Below are 20137 nucleotides of genomic sequence, written 5' to 3'. Positions count from 1 at the left end.
CGCCTAATGACTGTTTAACCCTTTCGTTACCGAGGATTATATACCTCTCGCAACCACAATATCGCTCGTGCGTCGTTACAGATGAGACATCTCGCGTATCGGAGGACGAAATTTTGGAGCAAAGAATTCATTTACCAGACATTTCAACGTTGGTTGAAGTGGAATAAAAAATAAAAGATTCCTGGTGCTTTTGCCAAAGATATTTAGCTTTCTTTTTTTACACGAAACGATTGAAAGTTAAACGTAGCAATCTGTCTCGCAAACGTTCTACATTATTGATAAAACGAATAAAAGCATCCGATACATAAAACGAAAATACTCGAACACAGCACCGGAAACCTCGGTAATGTGAACTATAAATAAAAGATTCGATTACAGAATTAAATTTGTTTGCAAAATACGCATCGTTTTGACGAATAACGACTCGTTTTCGCGACACGAGATATCTCGAGGAGAAAGATCCAGCCTCACCCTCCGAAGACGTTTCTTTTCTCGCGATCCAACGACGGAGAATTGAAAACCGACACCGAAGTTGTATACAAAGGGGGGTTCCAAGGGGTTCCCAGGGGGCGTGTAATTGTCGATATAAATCGTGGTGAGTTTTATGGGTTCACGGACGACCATTAAGTTCGACGCTTACGAGAGATTCAAGATACGCGCTTAGGTTCCTTATGTCCCTGCCGATTCCCAGAAACATCGTTTCCAAACAAGGGAAAGTATTAGATTCTGCGAGGGGGGACGTGCGTAGGGTTAAATATCTACGTGACCGGATTACACGATCGATTCCGTGGGTCAAGTTCGTTGTTTCCGCGAGGGCGCATCTCGCCGCTGAGAAGCCTTGATTGGTTTCCCTCTCGTGTTTGTCGGTATCGTGTTATGAAATCTTACGTCCACGCGTTTTTCGAGAGAGGATTCGAAAGGGTGAAGCAGTGTAATACACACGTCTATTAGTATAGCCGAGTCGCGAGTGTTGCGCGACGATTTCAACGAATCGGCGCAGTGATTGGAAATCGTTGGACGCACGTGAAAGTGTATAGAACAATTTCATTTTCATTGCACCAGAAAATTATTTTTCTACAAAGAACCGAACACGAAAGAAGATAACAACGCACGGAAATAAAGATTGGATCTCGACGCAAATGTAACGAATAAGCGTATATAAGCAAGTATAAGCGTACGTGTTAAAAGCTTAAGCCCAAAGAGTAACGATTTAGACATTACCGGAAGAAGTTTATGATAAATGTATTAAGATGGAAACAGAGAAACAGGAAAGGGGAAGAAGATTGCGTTAATACGCGAAGAGATGAGCGACGGAATATGAAGTTCAGAGGTAAAAAGAAAAGGAAGAGTAAGAGAGTTGTAAAGAGTTATTATTGCAACAGTGCGCAGAGATAAATGTGGATGCTGCGCGAAGTGAAGTAAGGTTCGCGAACAGGGAATCGTACGAGATATATAGTTCACGCGATATTTTTTTTAACAATGTTCGAGATGGATAACCGAAATACACTTCGGTTATACCCAATAACCGAAAGTTACTTCGTTTCACGAGTATACTCGCATATTCATCAATCGGACGACTCCGAATGTAGATTCCAATCGATGGTCACGTACACTTCTCTGACGTCTAAGCTAGGCAGTCGCCGTTTACACAAAGAGTGATAAACTGTTGACATTCGCCTACTAACGCAAGATGAGTACGCGGGTAGCAAATAATTACCACATCCTGTTCGCCGGCGCAACGAAGGCCTTGAGAACCGCGGTCGTTTTAAGCTATTAAGAATGTTTTTACGCTTGACGCTCGGCCGAGAGAGGTTCGCGCAAACGTCTTCCTTTTTGCCGCTTATTATGCCCCTCTTCTGCTCTTAATATCCTCCACAGCTACCCGGTTCTCTTCCTGCTCGAGATAAAAAGGAAACACCACCGCGTTGAAACGATTTTAATAAACAATGCATTTCTTTCCACGGAGGAAACGTTTCAGTGACACGTAAAGAGTTCCCTCCGAGGGCGGTGCAGAAATTTCATCAACAAACGCTCGTTGTCTTAATTACCAAGTTGTTCCCGCGAATCTCCGCCATGTGTTCAAACAACGGAGGAAAAAGAACATCAAAGACTTCGCGCCCCCGGAAACAAGTTCGCGCTCCAATCCGCTCGAAATCCGTGTTACCGTGCGCAAGATGGTCGTCGAAAGAAACGAGAATACAACAGTTTTTACACGTATCGTTGATTTTGCAACGTAATGTACTGCGAACAAATGTTTCGCGCGTTACATTAGATGACTAATCGCTGCAAGAAGCTACGAAGAACGGAGCGATACTGTGCGGATCTGAAAGGTTGATCTCCGAAAGAAATCGTATTGGGTCAGTCGCAATTGTTTCAGTCGCAAGTGGCTATGGCAGAGCGTAGAGTGATTCGAGGCATTCTACTTAACCCGAGAATCATCTTTAGGATACTCAAAATAGCTGTCAGTTCTACTCACGATACCAGACAAATTCTTTCTTTCGTCCATAGGTTGGGGTTTTACTATGGTAACCGATGATCGGTTTAAATCTCGACTACCGACGGAACAATCTTTCCAGAAACTTCTGATCGCTAATCCTGCATTCCATTCAGAGGCAGTCTCGCCAGCTCTCCGGTATACATACTCCCTGACCTATGCAAACCGAACGCGTGGTTAGGGTACTTGTACTAGCTACGAGGCGGAACCGGAGCAGAGCTAACGCATAGAGGTTCCTGGAGATAGAGAGCTCTTTATACGCCAGCTAGCGTACAAATTGCGTTTCCACGATAGTAATTAGTCATCGGTCTACGCGATACGAAATCTCGACTACCGGCGGAACAATCTTTCGAAAAACTTCTGATCGTTGATTCTGCATTCCACTCGGAGGCAATCTCTCCAGCTTTCCGGTGTACGTACTCCTTGGCCTATATAATCTCGAAAGCACAGTTGGGCCAGCCAGCGTATAAATTGCGCGTCCACATTGGTAATTAGTGAACGGTACACCCGATACGAAATCCCGACCATCGGAGAAATAACTTTCTCAAAAAATCTGATCGCTAAATCTGCATTCCATTCAGAGACAATTTCTCCAGTCCCCCGGTATACATACTCCCTGACCTATGCAACCCGAATGCGTGGTTGGAGTACTCGTACTAGCCGTGAGGCGAAACTGGAGCAGAGTTAACGCGCGGAGGTTCCTAGAGATAGGGAACTATCGCATAAATTGCGTTTCCACGGTGGTAATTAGTTAGCAGTTCACACGATAGGAAACCCTGACTACCGGCGAAACGACCTTTATTAAAAATCCCGATCTCTCAATCTGCAATCCATTCAGAGGCGGCCGACTCTACGTCGTGCGTGTTATTTGGTCTATATAAACCAAATGCATGATTGGGGCACGTGTGGTTAAGAAGTAGTCCAGTTCTTCACTATAGAAAACTTTTTACACGCTTCCGACCTTAAAACAATCTGTCTCAAAAATTCTGCTCCATAAATCTACATCCATTCAGGAGCAGTCTGTTCAGCTCTCCGTTATACACGCCGTTGGTATCAACAACCCAAATGCATGGTCGAGGCACTCATGATTTTCAAACGGTTGATCCAGAGCGCTCCAATATAGAAAGATCTTTACGCGCTACGTAGTGTACAAATCGTGATTACACGAGAGCAATTGGTCCGCGCAATACCAAATCCCAACGTTGGAAGAATCTTTCTCAAAAATTCTACTCGGTAAATCTACATTCCATTTGGGAGCAGTCTGTGTTCAACTAGCTCTCCATTGTACACGCTCCCCGGTCTATGCAAATAGGGTACTCGTACTAGCCACGAGGTGGAACCGGAGCAGAGCTAACGCGCGAAGGTTCCTGGAGATAGAGAGCCAATGTATGGCGGGTTGCACGAGCTGGGTCTAAATCAGGCGGCTATGGACTTTATAAAAATCCGGGCGCACAGTCTTCGTGGTTCCTCAGCTCGGCCACCGAGCGGCTTTCTAAGATCCGAACCCGGGGAGGAGCATCTGCGATCCTATGTTATCTTCCCGTTTGGCAGCTCGCCAGCCTCAATGTCGTCCCTTTTGCTATTTCGCCCCAGCTATGTTATATCCCTTGCAGCCGCGCGCGGTTATTTTCGCGTGGTGAACCGGCTGCAATCACGGATTATTTCGAATCGTTCATCGTTCGTTCGCCACCCAAACTTCTCGGCCAGATTGCGCAATCGGTTCGCGGAGCGTTGCGTATCCCAGCTGCGCGTGGTCTGTTCCGTTCTCGAAAAACTCTGACGTAATTCATCAGCGTAGGAAACGGAAAAGAGGCACCGGAATGTCGCAACGCTTGAAATACGACGCCGTGAGAACCGGACCATTAGTCATCGGTTTGTAGAGAATTCGGATCCCCCGGTTTCGACGTTATCATTGGTCGAGATTATATTAATCGTCGTCCAAATCCTGCCTCCATGTCCCATGTCCGCGAACGATGCACGATTTTCTGCTATCGTCACTTTCAAATTGAGCACCAAAGGCTCGACGCGTAAATCTTGTTTAGTTATGTTACTTAGGTAAAAAATTGAACGCTTTCGATTCGGATGTAGTATTGTATCAGCTGTACGAAAGGTGTGACACGGAGTGTCGGTAAGGTTCTTTGATTTTGAACAAGAAAATCTTCGATCGACCACTTAAGGGTCCACGTCACTTTCATCGTGTTTAAAAATAAGGAAGGTTTGAACACTTTTTTTTCATAGGTAATTACTGGGTGAAAAATTTTCATTTTCCTTTTTAACGATGTTGAGGCAAGACTTAGCTTTATTTTTCAAAATTTTTCATTCGGGGCTATTCCCGGCGAAACGTTCAAAGTGAAAAATTCTTTCCGCGTGGAAAACATTTTCCAAAACGCAGCGTGGAATTTTAAAAAGTGTCAATCGTGGAAACGACGGCAGTTTGAGACGCAAAGATCGCTTTTCATCCAGAGGGATCGACTTTTCTAGCATTTTCGAATGAGCAAATATTTGAGATGTCGTCAAAATGCCACGCCATATTGTAGAATATTTTATGCGGGATATTGCTTTAAATTTTGAAGAAATTGGATGCGGAGTTCCTTTGTGACGACCGGGCAAGGAAATACACTTCCGAGAGAACGTAAAAGAAGTTTTAAGTTCATTTTTTCCTCCACTGGAGGAATATTTTTAAATTGTACATTCAATCAGCTATTCCGGTCCATATAGCAATACTTCTGCCTCGGAAAGACCCTCTACCGTCTCCTGAGACGCTTTAAGTATTTGTCGAGCTCTTTTACTATGTAACTTCGCCTTTACTGCAGCGTTACGTCGCCTTCGGTCGTTCGTCATTTCACAAAAGTATATAGCTCATTGTCCTTATATTCCTTATATTCATTTACCTCATCGTTAATAAAACATTGTTGTAGCCACCCGTTCGAGATACTAACGACTCTATAAATACCTCAATGTCGGTTATATTTATTCCGCAAGAAGTCGCTTTTAAATAAACGAACTGTCGCCCGAAGAATAGAATTCAATCTCTCGTTATTGTTTCAAGTAGATCCACCTTCGCGTCGTTTTAACAACTCGTGTGAATCAAGGTCCTTGTATATCGGACGAATCGCATCTTGCGCTATTCGAAGAAGTGGATTTTCATGTTTGTAGTCGTTGAGAGTATCATTTGCCTCTGCTCGTTACTGGAAGCACCAAGAATTCGTGATTTCTTTTTATACTTATATTTCCACATGCATTCTTAGAAACGTTCCTCAGAGTCAACCGATATTCAAATATAAACACTCGATATCTTGCACTCAATCCCAAACACTTGTCGTTCACACTCCATTAGTAGGTTATTCACTCGGCTACAGACTTGCATGAAATTATATTTTCCTTCAGAGAAACGACAGATTTTTCAAAGTGATATCTCTATTCAATCCGATCCACGAAGATATTTCGTTAGACACGGCTGGTTCGTATATTCGTCATCGAATAAATAACCTTGCCGAACGTTTGAATTTTAACAAATCGTGTTTACACAACATTCTACGTATTCGAAACTCGAGAAAAGTTAAAAAGAAAAAATCTTTTCGTTCCACAAAGATGTACTTCCTTAAACATAGAGACAAGCCAGTAACGACGTAAATGTAAAGTGTGTCAGCAGCTGCGATGGGAAATCTTCGTAGATATTTTAGAACAAACTTCGAGAACATACGCGGGAAAACTAGGATTATAAACTCGAACTGTTTCCCAAATGAGATTCAGGGATTTCTTTGATGTACGTAATCAAAGGGGAACCTTCCTAATCGTGAGTAATTTAATCAAACCGAGATGAAAGGTAATATTCTCGTAACAAAGGGATAAAAATAAAAGTAATTTGGTAATTACCATAAAGTTTCCAGCCGTTTGTAAAATATTCCCCACACGATGATCGATTGTAAGTACAAAATTGAGAAACTATTTCCAAATCTTCGTTCGATTGAAATATTCATAAAGTGTAATTGGTTTATTAAGTCGTCGACTTAATAAACGTCTTCTTTTTCCTATTTTAGATGTCTAATTTAAGTAGAATAATTGTAATAAATTTAAGCAATCGAAACTGCTACCTTTTTTTTTGAAAGCAGTCTCTTCGATTTTTAAAGCGAGTTAAATTTACGAATGTCTGCCCCACGTCGGGTCTGCTATTGAAAATATCCTTCGCCATATGTCACGTATATGTTTAAATAAATGACAATTCATGGATGACGAATCTGGTAAATTCGGTGGGTGATGTTTCGGTCATTTTTTGGAAAGATATTCCATTACAATTTTCCGTGGACGCGACTGCCTTGTGTTTTCCGTATAAATTAACATTTCTCGCGTAGAAAAGTACACAAAAATATTGTTCGTATCTCCCGATTAATTACCAAATTTAAACGGTTCTCTTTTTTCATTCTCGAACACATCGCCGGAAAACGTCCAAAAGAACCACTTCACTTAACGCGGGATTTAAATTCCCTTCCTAAAAATCCCTTGCCCTTCCCGACGCTACTCGATATTCGTCCAGTTTCTAAAAATACGAATTCCCTTGAATTCCGTCGAATCGAATAATTCAAGTAGCGCGCGCATGAATATTTTCTACACCGGTCGCTACTTTCTGCAAGAAATCCGACGAAAATACCGTTTGAAGCGCGTAGACACTTTTGACGCGTCTACGAGACATTTGACAAAAAAAGAAAAAACAAATTCCGGAATAATCGGTATTCTCGCCGGCTCGCGAGGCGTTGGTTCCAGTTTAACGAACAACTAATGACGCGCTTGCACCACGAACACCTCCGCGAGCGACCATATATGGCCAAGAGGCGAAAATTTCGCACAGGTGACGAAACTTCGAGTCGAAAATCATTGTCCTCCATATTTACCATTCGGTGGAGCGAAACGGACGATATCGCTGACCTCACGACTCGCCGGAGCGTAAGGAGAGGGGGGGCGAGGGGGACAATTTTAGGTGGTCCGTTCGCTGCGCCGCGCCGCGGGTCAATTCGGCCAATGGCACTCCCCGTTTTATTATCCGTTGCCCCCAACACCGACGAACGGTGCACGTCGCGCGTTGCACATTCCACGAGCAAACGCACACCAACGATCTCTCCAACGACTCCCACCTCCTTTCGTGGTATTTTACACGCACCCACGACACGCTCGGCCAAGAGTCCCCGTACCCCCGTCACCGACGAATGTTTACCGACGCACACTCACGTATCGCGGTATACGTGAAACGAGAAGGTTCCCTCTCGGAATAAGAGTGCGTGCCCCTTAGCAATAATAACCATCGAGGCGTGAGGGAATGCGAGAGGTGACGTCATCCATTCACATTCGTGATCCATCGAACGCTGTCAACCTCTCAGCCTTCGAAGGATAAATTCTGAATCTTAATATCCGCGGCCGGTTCGATCGGTTCTTAATAGCCAATCGGCGGCCCCGTGAGAATTTCTACCGCCATGGGGAATTCCGTCGAGCCCACCGACGACGGGGACACGTTAGCGGCGATAAGCTCGATAATTAACGACTCACCGTTTACAGCGTACGTTTTCCTATTCCCGATCCGAGCGACGCTTCCGATAGAGAGTAACGAATGCACCAAGCTCGAACTTAACGGCCATCTTCTTTACGATAATATTGTACGAAGCTCGCGCTTTCCAGGCCTCGAGACTCGAGCTTCGAGAGACACCGTCCCGTGGTTTCGAAAAATAAGCGAAGTACCTTTAATCATGAGTCTTCGTCGCTGGGAGATGTCACGAAATATCGAACTTCTTCGAAGTAGGCGAAGTTTGGGAATTTTTTTTAATAGGTAATCACCGAATGGAAAGCTTAGTCTTTACAGTAGAATATAAATATAAGTTTTGCCTTAATTTTTTTTCTGAGTTTTTGAGCTTCAAGATCCAAGCGGTTAAATACTCGAGGCTCGAATCCAGAGGGTTCCGGTGACTTGAGTCTTTAAAGCTCAGAACCCGGAGCTCGTTTCGACAACACGAGCCAACGGAGAGTCTCGCAATGCGACGTTTCGAATACGTGAAGTTCTCACGGGGAGTCCCGACGCGTTGAATCCGACGAAATGGGGTAAGAAACAAGACCGAAAGTAATGGAAACGAATGCCCATTTTCCCCCGTAACGTGTATCGATAACTAACCGTGGCAGTGTTGCGCGACTTTCCCTCACCACCGCCCAATGGCGCAGCGATACTCCCATGTAGGAAGGAACGTTCGTCGGAGCAAACAGACCTTGTCCATGGGGAGAAGAAGACACGATCGATAAAGGGAGAGCTTCGAGATCGTTAAGCCACGTCTTCGTATTTGTTTCCACGTAAGATTCTATTCCACGGTACGAACTGGTTCAACGTCTGCTGAGAGAAACTCTCGTGGAACGAAGATGGCAGCAACGGCGGGTGCAAGATGGTACGCGTATATACCACGATGAAAAACAATTTCTAGAAATAGATATCGAGGACTCGGTCGACGACTAAATCGTTCGTCGCAACAATCGTAATTTTCTACTGGGTTGAGCAACGATTTACATTTTATAGTTGGACCGTACACGGTGTCGGGAGATATCCTAGCCGCGCATCCTGGACGAATGGTGAAACGATTATTCATCGTGTCTGAATTTACATTTGAATGAAACGTTCGCGGAATAATCGCAATATTGGCAAAGTCCACGGACAACCACGCATTGACATTTCGAGTGCTTCCTCCCTACTCTCCACCCGCGAGCTGGTCGAGCTCGCCGGTCATAATTCCAATATAGAAGAACGTTCGTTCCACGTAGAGACAGGCGGTTTTCTCTTCGCGGAAACGGTTTCGCGAAATGAACGCGTGCTGGTACTGTTGATTAAACGGTTCTCTTCCGTGGAAATGTAACGGAGCGGTTTTTGCAATTATCGTCGCACGTTTCGCTCCGTGTGTGTTCTCGCGGTACGGGTACGGTAACATCGACGAAACGTTGGGTAAACGGAAACTCGATGGCCACCCGATGAAAATTCCTGGAAAACGATCTGGGAAACTTATTTATCCCCACCCCTCGTACACCCCCGTCGTCTCAATGCCACAGGAGGGCAAACCGTAACGCATTTACGAGCTCTCGTCCGGTTTTCTGGCTGCGCATCGACACTCGCTAGGTGCAAGGAATCTCGGGGAGTCGCGTCGATAAATCTTAATTGCTTGTTCCTTGTCGATGTAATTCTCGATTACGATCTCGCGCGGAGAGTGGTTACGTCGTGTACTCTAAACCATGGCTTCGATGCTCGTGTTGTCGATTCACGGAACGGGAGCTCGAAATTCGTATAAAATTGCCGCGAAAATTAGCCCATCTATGCAGAACTGTTGCAAAGTCGGATTATAATGTAAAGTTCATTGCAATATACAGGGAACTCGCGTTCACGGTAGTACAATGAATTGTAAATGGAGGAATACAAAGTGAAAAATGTAAAGAAACGTATAGTAATACAATTTAGTACGAACCTGACTGTCGGCTTGGAACTGGAAAAACACAGAAAGGAAAATTGGCAAACCTTTGAACGTGTAACAACCATTGGCTAACGATGTCTGACACGCCTGACATCATCGTTGCATTCGTCCCGAAAGGAAACCGCACGAATCTACGGGCCGAAAAATAATTGTTCGAAATTAAGCATTTCCCAATCGTGTCGACAGTACGTGTAAAATGTACAGAACCGCGCGCTGAGATCAGAAATAACGCGAGAGAAGTACCCTGTGGCCATGTTTCGGGAAGTATTGGGAAAAATTATTTATTTTCGAACGTCTCGGGTAATATAGTTTTACGAGAGCCTCGTAAAATATGGTTTTCGAACTGGTACCGCCGTTCTTTGACTCGTCGATTCGATTCCATCCTCTGTTCCTCCGAAAATAGAAATATACTCGTAGACGAGACCGGTTGGGCTACGTTGCAAGCGTTGCAACGACGCGGTCTCGAATTGCACTTTTTTCTCCGAGCAGCGTTCAAACGTTTTTCACGTACAAATCGATCCCCGGCTCGCTTTTCGTACGAAAGTACCGGGTTAACGTACGTACTCGAGGACCGAATTACTCGTCGAGTTATTTCAAATGTAAAAATATATAGTAACGTTCAAACATCTTGGGTAAAGTGCCGCGATAAAATTTCAAATACCTCGTGTTCGTTTTTCGAACATCTTCCACCGTGTATTTTTCTACACGCGGGACGACCGAAACGAATCGATCTCTAGCTATAATAAAAATATACGGTTCCGTTTCTACGGGGAAGATCCGCGATTGCACTTTGCGGAGACGTCGTTTCGTTTATGGAAAAAGCGACGTTACTGGGGGAAAAATAGAGCTCGTACCACCACCGTAACTGGCTTCCCGTCTCCCTGTAAATAAATTGCACGGTGTCCGCCACCCTTTAAGGTAATTGCACCCTTCAGCGGCACCCTGACGTTTCGTAGACCGCGACGACCGGTCCGCTCGATCTCACGGTTAATTTACAATCTCCCTTTTTGATTTGCAAGGGGGTGTTGGAAACGATTTGATCGAGAAAAAAAAAGGAGCTCGTAGAAACGCGAACTGGTTCGTCGCGGTCGACAGTGTGTGTCACGTAAGGACAATGGCAATAGGATGACGTGTACCCTCGTGGGATGAATCGCGAGCACGAAGTCAGGTCCTTTTTTTGGACATGTGGTCAGGGTGACATCATCGTTTGTAACGCGTGTGCCTAATGCAAAATGGTTTTGCGGTTTTCAGGCACGTCCGTTATTCTTTCGCGTACGTACGCGCGTTACTTGAATCCCCAATGGAGGGACCGTGGAGAACCGAGAGATGCAGAGGCGAGAAGAAGCACGGGCAGGGGGGAGAGAGGGTGGGTGGGAGGGCGGGAGAGAGGGAGGTTCTCGAGATTTTTTCGATTTCGCAAGACCTCCCTGATGAGGCCGTGGCCGCGAGTTCTTGCGTCGTATCTTTATTGCATTTACTCGAATGCCTGGTTCATGATGCATTGCGTATTGCAGTTTCTTCCCATTCACCTTGAGCACCGGATGTATAGATCGGCTCTCAGATGTCCTTCCCTTTGTCCGTCAAAATGGAATGGAGAGGAAATGAAAAATCGAAAGTTCAATGGGATCGTAAAGGTGGTTACGGGGAGGGAGAGAGGGATCGCGGACAATGAGAGAGAGAAATTGTATTTCCGCCTTTGTGTGCGCGCGCGTGTGTGTGTATTTTTTTTTTTTTTTTTGTTTCGTTCTCGGTGGAATGAAGCGCGATTTCACTTTTATCCGGGCAAGAATTTTACTTTCAAACAAGTGTCGTTTATTGTAATATTTAACGCTACGAGTGCGTCACTGCGAGAATCACTCCACCCTTGTTTTTTTTTTTTTTCTCGATAAGAATATAGTGTGCGATCCGTTATCCTAAATCTTACTTTTAAATAAGTATCACCGCGAGGACTACTCCGCGACATAGAAACCATATTTCTACTCTTCTTTCTTTCGTTCGCCACGAAATAAAGTGTGATCTCATCTTTTTGTCGGAATGGAATTGAACATCTATAGTTTCACTCTTGGATAATTACTACCCGCTATTTCGCGAGAACAACCGACCGGTAAAGTACACCGTGGACGATAATGTTTGTCGTCGACAATTCTTCGAGTTGTTCAACGACGTTCGATTGCTACGTAGAAAAGAAACGAGACTGAATCTTCGTAGAAAATGCAATAAAACACGGTGCAACGTGTCCCGTAATCTTTGCTTCGATCGACTCGGTCCGTGTATAACGGTTTTAATTCTTCAAGATTTCCAATCAACTACCGCGCTCGACTTTCAGCGCGAGCATCTCGGGGAAGCTTAGTTTCCATTCGACACGCGATCCTGTTGAAAATGGTTCGCAAGTGTATCCATGGTGAGAGTAAATTGAGCAATGGGACATCGTGGCGTCTTTCTAGGTCGTTGCTAAGGGAGTCCGGCACGATGTCGTGGCCGGGGGTTGCAAGCTAAGTAGAAACAGAAATACCGGCATGTGGTGGTCAGCCATTAACCTAGATTCATAGGTCATTCTCGGTTTAATCATACTCCTTATTTCATATAGCGGCATTGTTCGCCTCAAGGAGTCTCGAATAAATATTTTCAGATAATTCAGGTCGGTTCGTATAACCTTGCGTTGATTGTCGTTCGGTTCTCAGAGAGAGCGAAAAGGTGCGTGAAACAATGCTCGACGAGTTCCAAAATTAACGCGAATAATATTTTCTTTAAAATTGAACAAGTACGAGAAACGAGTATTGCACGAAAAATAAATATCATACATAGAGAGCGTTTAGATAGTATCCTAAAAGACCGACACGATGAATGTATCCCGTAGGAACACGATGGATAGATGTCCTGGAGGAACATCGTGGAGTTACAAAGTACTCGTGTCGAAATATTTCGATACGAATTGTTTCGAGAAAAATTTGGTAATCGCCCGACAATGTGGATTTCTTCGAGCTCGGGACCGTTCGGAACTCGTAAACATCGTTATCGGCACGGTCTCTTTAAATTTAATAGTTACACACGAAAATACACGTTACACGGGTACTCCCACGGGATAACTATACCCGAAGCGTATTTCCGATCTCCGTCGTCGTTCGTCTAATATTCAACGGCGAACGCGGAGCTTAATCTGGTCACACGGTGAATGTTATCGATGCGAAACAAAGGGTTAAAGGTACCTTTCAAAGCGACACGAGAGATTCGGTCCGCTTTCAAATTTACTCGAACGTTATCAAAGCCGGTTCGCCATGCTCTAAATCCGAATATCCTTTCAGATTCGGGTTCACGAGCGACCCCTCGAATCGAGCATAAATCCACGAGGCCTGCAATAAAGGATACGCGAGATTTCGAACGTCGACAACGTTTCCGAGCACCCACTAGAGCGCGAGCTTTAACGATCGAAGTGGGTCAGCTTAGTGCTTTTAACCGGTGACGAGTGTCCATAACGAAATCAAAAAGTGTCCCGGCGGGTCGTCCGTCGTACGAGCCGGTGACAAGTGGTGTCCGAGTACGCCTTCCTTCCGTGATCCATAGGTTCCCTCTAATAAGGGCGTGGTTTCTGGTTAAAATCGAACACCGTATATAACAGGTCTGGACACGAACGTTGAGGTCGACGTGCCTAAAAACGGGGTGAACTGGGTGTAGACACGCAGCGCAGAGGGTGTGGACCTCTTATTTCGTTCGTTCTACCGTTTCGCTCGTGTTCTTTATTCGTTTAAACGTTCGGCTAACGATACTTGGGTAAGGCACGTGAAGGAAACGGGAAAGCATTGTTGGATACGGCAGTATGGGGCCGCGTATTATTAGAAAACGGTGTGCTTACATACGCTGCCCTGAAATTAAGCGAATGTCGTGTACTAGAAATCTAATTTCAACGACGTTGTGCCACTCCCCCGATGGTTGTTCGAGGCCTACCTAAGAAACGGTACGAGAATACCGGCGAAGGAATTGGTAACCAACGATCGTGGATCGGCACGATCTATCGATACGATAAATGAATCTAATAGGAAATTCTGGTACATTTCGGCGGTTCTTCTTAACGAATTGTAACGCGACTTAATTTTATACGAAACTCGATTTGTTCTCGACTCTGATAGCATTCGTCGGGTCTTTTTCGACCCATAGCGTTCTTACAATATACCACTGTTTTTTTATATAATTGAAGCTATTGTAATTTTGAACGAAAGTCGTTTCGACTTTAACTTTGGTAGCGGTCTTCGGGTCTTTCTCGACCCGTCGCGTTTTCAAAATACATTTTTCTATAATTACGACCTTTGCGACAGAAGGAACTCGATACTTCGATATTTTCCAACTCGCTTTCTTGTGTTATAGAATTAAAAACACGAGACTTTTTTACCCACAAATCTTGATCGTGTATCGTATAGTCGAACGAAAAAACGCATTAAGGTTAACCCTTTCGCTGCGGTATTCGACTACGGTCGAACGCCGCAACATTTCCCTTCGTTCCGCACTTCGACTTTAATCCGTACACAGCTAAAATGTGTTTCTCTTGTACCGCAACGCTCGGAAATATTCTTCGACTGTTTACTTCTTCAATTCCGTTCTTTCGTTTGTCATTAGATAAAGGAATATCGCGACGCGCAGAAGCGACGCAATCTTCTAATCGCGACGACCGAGAAAGAGGAAATAAACCGAAACGGTTATTGATAAATATAAAATCGCTAAAAGTATTTAAATTTTCGGATTAGTTTTGGAAAGCGTCGATTTGCAACTTTTCTTGTATTTTTGAAGAATTTAAAAGCAGGATAATTTTCGATTTAGCAAAAAGCATTGTTGCACTACTTGTAGCACATTTATATTTATCAATAAACCGACACGGTATTGATACATATAAAATTGCTACAAGTAGTGAGAATCGAAAATTATTCTTCCTTTAAATTCTTCAAAAATACAAGAAAAGTAGCAAATCGACGCTTTCCAAAAATAATCCGAAAATTTAAATACACGCAAAATCCCTTAGGCAAAATGTCCAAAGAATGTACGGAACTAGGGTTTATTAACCGTGTAGTACAACGAAACGAGCAGCGGTTCTTAATCAATTTCAAAAGTTGACTTAATTTTATACGAAACTCGTTTTAAAGGTCCTCCCGTATCTACGAGCGATCAACGATCGCTCGTATTTCCGTTCCGTTAGAAATTCTTCTCTCTCTCTAGCCTCGTATGCTAATACGATACGCGAAAGTGGCGATGCGTCAACGAAAGGCTAAGAATTTCGAGGGTGTTTCACCGCGAACCGTATAGAAAGTGAACGTTACCCGATGAAACGAAACCGTGACCACCGATCTTCGTGTCGTTGTACACGGTTGCTAATTAAGTGCAACGCGGTTCTTTTGTTCCAGGTTGGTGCAAACCGGCCAAGAGTACCGAAGGCGATGAGTACAGCGACGACGATCCACCGTCCGATTACAACGACGACGACGACACGGTCGACGATAACGATCCTGACACTATCGAGGAACCGCCGCAAATCTTGTCCAAGGCGGAAAGTATACACGTGACAAACGGAAGTACCATTTGGCTGCCGTGTCTACTGAAAAACACAGGTACGCGAGAAGTACGAGATCGAGAAATCGGTGATTTGGATTCGATCCAAAAAAAACCGGTGAAGCAACGTCGAGATGCTTAAAAATCGTTCCTCTCGAACGAGAACGCAATTTTCAGGACTGAAAAAATACCGGTATCTTTTTCCCGGCGTTACAGAACGTCCAATATAAATATTTCGTATATTAAACTACTTGAACTACGTTCCTGAAAATTTTCATAAAAGTATGATAACGTACACGGAGTACTCGGGTAACCGGTGGCAGAAACGATAACACGTGGACGTTCTACGCGAGGAAATGAACAAAAGATATAATATTTTTTCACAAGAGGCTTTGTTCTCACGAAGAACATTCGAATATCGAGAAGAGCACGATCGCGCGCAATGTGTTCTAACATTTCCAATGATTTTCACCGTGTCAAAAGCGACAGATGAACCGTTCGAGAAATGAATATTTTGCGTACGTATTTTCCATTACCGAGTACAATTAATACGAACGGAACCGCGAGTAATATGCAACGAAATTAATCTCGTCGAAGTTGTCGAGTATTCCACGGAGAAGGAAAGATCAGTCGCGGGTTAAGAGGATTGTGGTACCGTAAGTAAAATGTGGGTAGCGTAGTAAAACTTATTTCAATCGCGAACCTCATCCGACTGAAACGTCCGACCCGATACGACTCGCAATTCCTTACAGAATCGATTTTTCTTTCTCTCTACAGTACGCGCGCGTTCGACAAATACTCAAAGTCATTTTCCCCGAAAAGAACCCTTCCCACGGAAGTAGTAGTAGTTCCGTATATTCGATTCATTTTGTAAGCTCGTACTGCCAGTCACCCGACCCTCTGTACGTTACGTTGAAATATTTTGCTCGTAATATAACTCGTACTTTCCCCCCGGGAGTTTATAAATTCATGGAACGTGCAACAAGTTGACGACAACGAGTATAATCACATTCTGGGTGCCGCCGTGGCTCGATCGTTTCTCTCGTAAAATTTCGCCAAGAAACGCGAAACAAGTGTAGGAAACCGTTGGTAAATTTTTCGAAATGTTGCAGATAGGTTCGCGGTTACGTGGAAGAGGAACGAGGAAACCTTGTACCTCGACTCCACCCCCATGACACTGGACACCCAGAGAATCGTTCGATTGGCGAACAACACGCTGGTGATCTACAACGCGACGAGGAACGATACGTCCGACGATTACGAGTGCAGTATCCTTCACAAGCCACCGATCACGATCAAGCATAAGGTGTTGGTCGACGACAAAGCTCCGGCACCCTACAAACCACCCCTGATACGCGTCATCCCCCAGTACAATGTGGAAGTGAGCGCCGGTGAAAACTTCACCCTTGGCTGCGAAATGAGAACACAACCTACGCCTCATATTAATTACGTCATAAAATGGTTCCACGAGGTAACGCGAAATGTTTGTTCGACAGGAAATAATTAACCCAATTCCAACGAGAACTGCGCGCGGTAAAAATATTTTATAAGTAATTTTCTGCAATATCGATCTCGTCGCAATTGCTTTCATCTTTCTTCCGCTTAAACTGTTCGCGACGGTGGACGAACAAACGCAAATATTTCCAGTCAGAGTACAATTATTCTTTTTACAGTGTCCTCGTCGCACCTGACGCTCAGAACGATATTCGCGTTTTAAGTTACGGATGTAACGTTTTACGGTACAGCGTTCGTTTGCATAAGGATAGTTGGTATTTTAATTGTTTTCGAAGATTCGATAGGGAAATATCGAACGAGTAATTTTTCCGATTTGTCCACACTCGACGATCGTCATCGGGTGCGATCAAAATCGGAGTAATTATTATTTCGTAGTATCGCTGAGGATGGTTCGTTTGAAAGTTTACAAGTATTGAGCCTTACGTTTCTCGTAAACGTTTTAAAGAAACGTAAGTTCCTGGTCATAAGTGAACACCATGGTGTTCGGTACGTTGATTATACTATACGTTCTCGTCGATAATCGTGGCCGAAAGATTCGTATTTATTGAATCAACGAAAGGAAAATGAAAACATTTGTTTACGCGTCGTACAGAAGCGTTACTTATATAAAATTATTCGTCGAAGATGAATCTTTTTATTCGTTGCTCGATATTTGCATCTAAATAAGAATTTTGGCCATGTCTGCCCTACGTGCGGTTCTCACGGAGATCGGTAAATTATTTCTGTCGCGCTATAAATGAATTTTGGCCCACCATGCGACGTCTGCCTAACAGCAGAAACTAAGCTGAATCGAGCTTGCGCGTTTTAACGTCTCCTTCTATTACAGAGCACGAGGATCGGTATCGATGGGCCCTCCAACAACTACATCACCATTTACAACGCGAGTAGAAACGACAAAGGCCGTTATGTGTGTTTCTTCGAGGATGGATCGCCTAAACCACCTATGGGATTCATCATCGTTTCCTTTGTTTGTAAGAATTGAAACAGGGTGTTCCAGAACGACATCGACGAACTTTGTCGTTACATTTGGAAGGTTGTTCTAAACAAAAATACGAAATGATCGGTAACTGGCGATGAAACCGATCAGGGTGTAATCCTTCGTGGAAAAATAAATTGAAAACATAGAGAAACATTTTCTCATACGAGAAGGTTTGCTTTTCGATGAGAAAATCGACTTGAAAATCTTTGCCAGCATATTTGAGAGATGGTTCTAAATATAAAGGATTGTGGAAGGTGATCGGTAACCAGATGTTTCGACCAATCGGAGGGCGATTCTACGTGAAAAAATAAGTCGAAAACACGGAAAAAGATTTTTTCATACGTGACATTTTTGTCTTCCAGAAAATCGATTTTAAGTATTCGTCAGTTACGCGCGTACTTGACTATGCCTCTACTCAACGGACCTCTCAAATATGCCGACAAAGTTTCTCGGTTTTGTTTTGGAACATCCTGTATTTAAGCGTTAGCTCGAGCGAATAAATGAAACACGGGGAAACGTGTATATTTGTTTTGGTAGATGCTCCCGAAATAGAGGCAAAGAAGGAATTGGTGCACACTGGACTCGGCGTAGAGTCGGACCTGTCGTGCTTTGTTCACGCTCATCCAAACCCTAAAGTAACATGGTACAAGAATCAGACGGAAGTTCTCCCGGAAAAAGGGAGAATAGAAATAAAAAAGAACAAGAATTTGTACACTCTCAAGATCTTGCACACGAAACAGGAGGACCTCGGAGAATATACGTGCGCGGCAGAGAATAAAATGGGTCGAACCGAAAAAATCATTCGCCTTACCGGTAATTAAACATTTATCCAGTTTACGAACGAAACAACGACTGCAAACATTTTCGGTTCTGCGATTTTCGAACCGAATTGCATACAAAATGATACCGTATAACGAGACATGAAAAATTCCTAGGCTAATTTACCACCACCTATCCATTTATCGTTATATTAAACTGTTTCGCTTAAAACATAGAACAAACCTTACAAAATTATACGAAAAAAAAATCCAACTTACAATTATAAGTGCAATTAACGTGAAAAAAGTTTTTTTTGTCAATTTTGTATAAAATGGTAACAATTTACTAGAACAGCGAAAATTAAGATTTCCCTGTTAGCGAAAAAGAGTACAAGGCGATAAAGAAGAAGCTGTAATTATAATATTTAAGTTGATGAATAACGAAAAAAATTTTTACGTTCGAAATTATGGTTTCCCAGGTGCTCCATCTCAGGCTATCGTCTACGGCGGTGAGGTGAGCAGATCCGACTCGAATATAATTCTAAAATGGCGACTGCAGAGCTATTCGCCGATCACCGAGTACAAGGTAATTCGAGAATTGATTCGAGTAACAAAAATTAATTCGATCTACGGTCGATTGGTACTTTCTTCGGCGAAAGTCTGTAACGATTGAGAAAATTAAATGATTACCAAACAATTGCAGTTGGAGTACCGTCGTAAAGGAGATGTCCAATGGATCATTCTCAAGCCTACGGTAACGAATGGCAAAGACTCTCAATTCACCGTTAAACACGTGATCGAAGGACTTCAGCCTGGATCGTATGAAGCGATCCTTACGGCTAGAAATGACTTCGGTTGGTCTCAACCCTCCGAACCACACATATTTACAACAGGTACGAAAATAAGTTCACTTAAAGTAAAAAAGACCCCAATTATTGCCGCTTATACAATTATCGTTATCTGAAAATATTTTACTCAACATATCGTTAAACCTTTGGTAAGTGCCGTTAATATGATAAAAAAAAAGAGTCGTGAGTTGTTTTAATAAATCTGAAAATAGATTTATTGAATGTTATTTTCGTTCGTTTTGCAGAATTTGAGTTCGAGGAAGCTGAGAACGGTAAATATCTCTAGATACGTTAAATAATCGATTTCTTATGTAAACCGGTCGAATTGTTATATAAATTTAATATGTTTACAGTCAAAGGACCAGCAGCAGCATCGGCATCTCAACCCGTGATAGCTATTGCAACATTATTCTTAGTCGTTTCGTCCTGTGCCTTTACAAGTCTGTAATTTACTGAACTCCTTAAACTACGTAGGTACGTACACGTCGATTAAATTAATTTAATTATTTATGCGCAAGATAGAT

At 43.5% G+C, this 20137-nt stretch overlaps 1 protein-coding gene across 2 annotated transcripts in view; it reads left to right on the top strand.

Annotated features, from left to right (window-relative positions):
- The window catches only part of LOC143151215 (protein amalgam), an 86887-nt gene that overhangs the window by 65279 nt on the left and 1471 nt on the right, over positions 1–20137 (top strand). For both annotated transcript variants that reach the window (XM_076320128.1, XM_076320129.1), the window contains exons 2-9: positions 15369–15572; positions 16626–16984; positions 17855–17999; positions 18545–18820; positions 19245–19351; positions 19469–19658; positions 19859–19885; positions 19967–20087. In XM_076320128.1, coding sequence (XP_076176243.1) covers positions 15369–15572; positions 16626–16984; positions 17855–17999; positions 18545–18820; positions 19245–19351; positions 19469–19658; positions 19859–19885; positions 19967–20061 — 1403 coding nt within the window. In that variant the 3' untranslated portion in view covers positions 20062–20087. The remainder of the gene's footprint in view (positions 1–15368; positions 15573–16625; positions 16985–17854; positions 18000–18544; positions 18821–19244; positions 19352–19468; positions 19659–19858; positions 19886–19966; positions 20088–20137) is intronic.

Source organism: Ptiloglossa arizonensis, chromosome 9 (genome assembly GCF_051014685.1).
Source record: "Ptiloglossa arizonensis isolate GNS036 chromosome 9, iyPtiAriz1_principal, whole genome shotgun sequence".
NCBI lineage: Eukaryota > Metazoa > Arthropoda > Insecta > Hymenoptera > Colletidae > Ptiloglossa > Ptiloglossa arizonensis.
The sequence above is the reverse complement of the archived record's forward strand: the minus strand, read 5'-3'. Positions and strand labels throughout refer to the sequence as shown.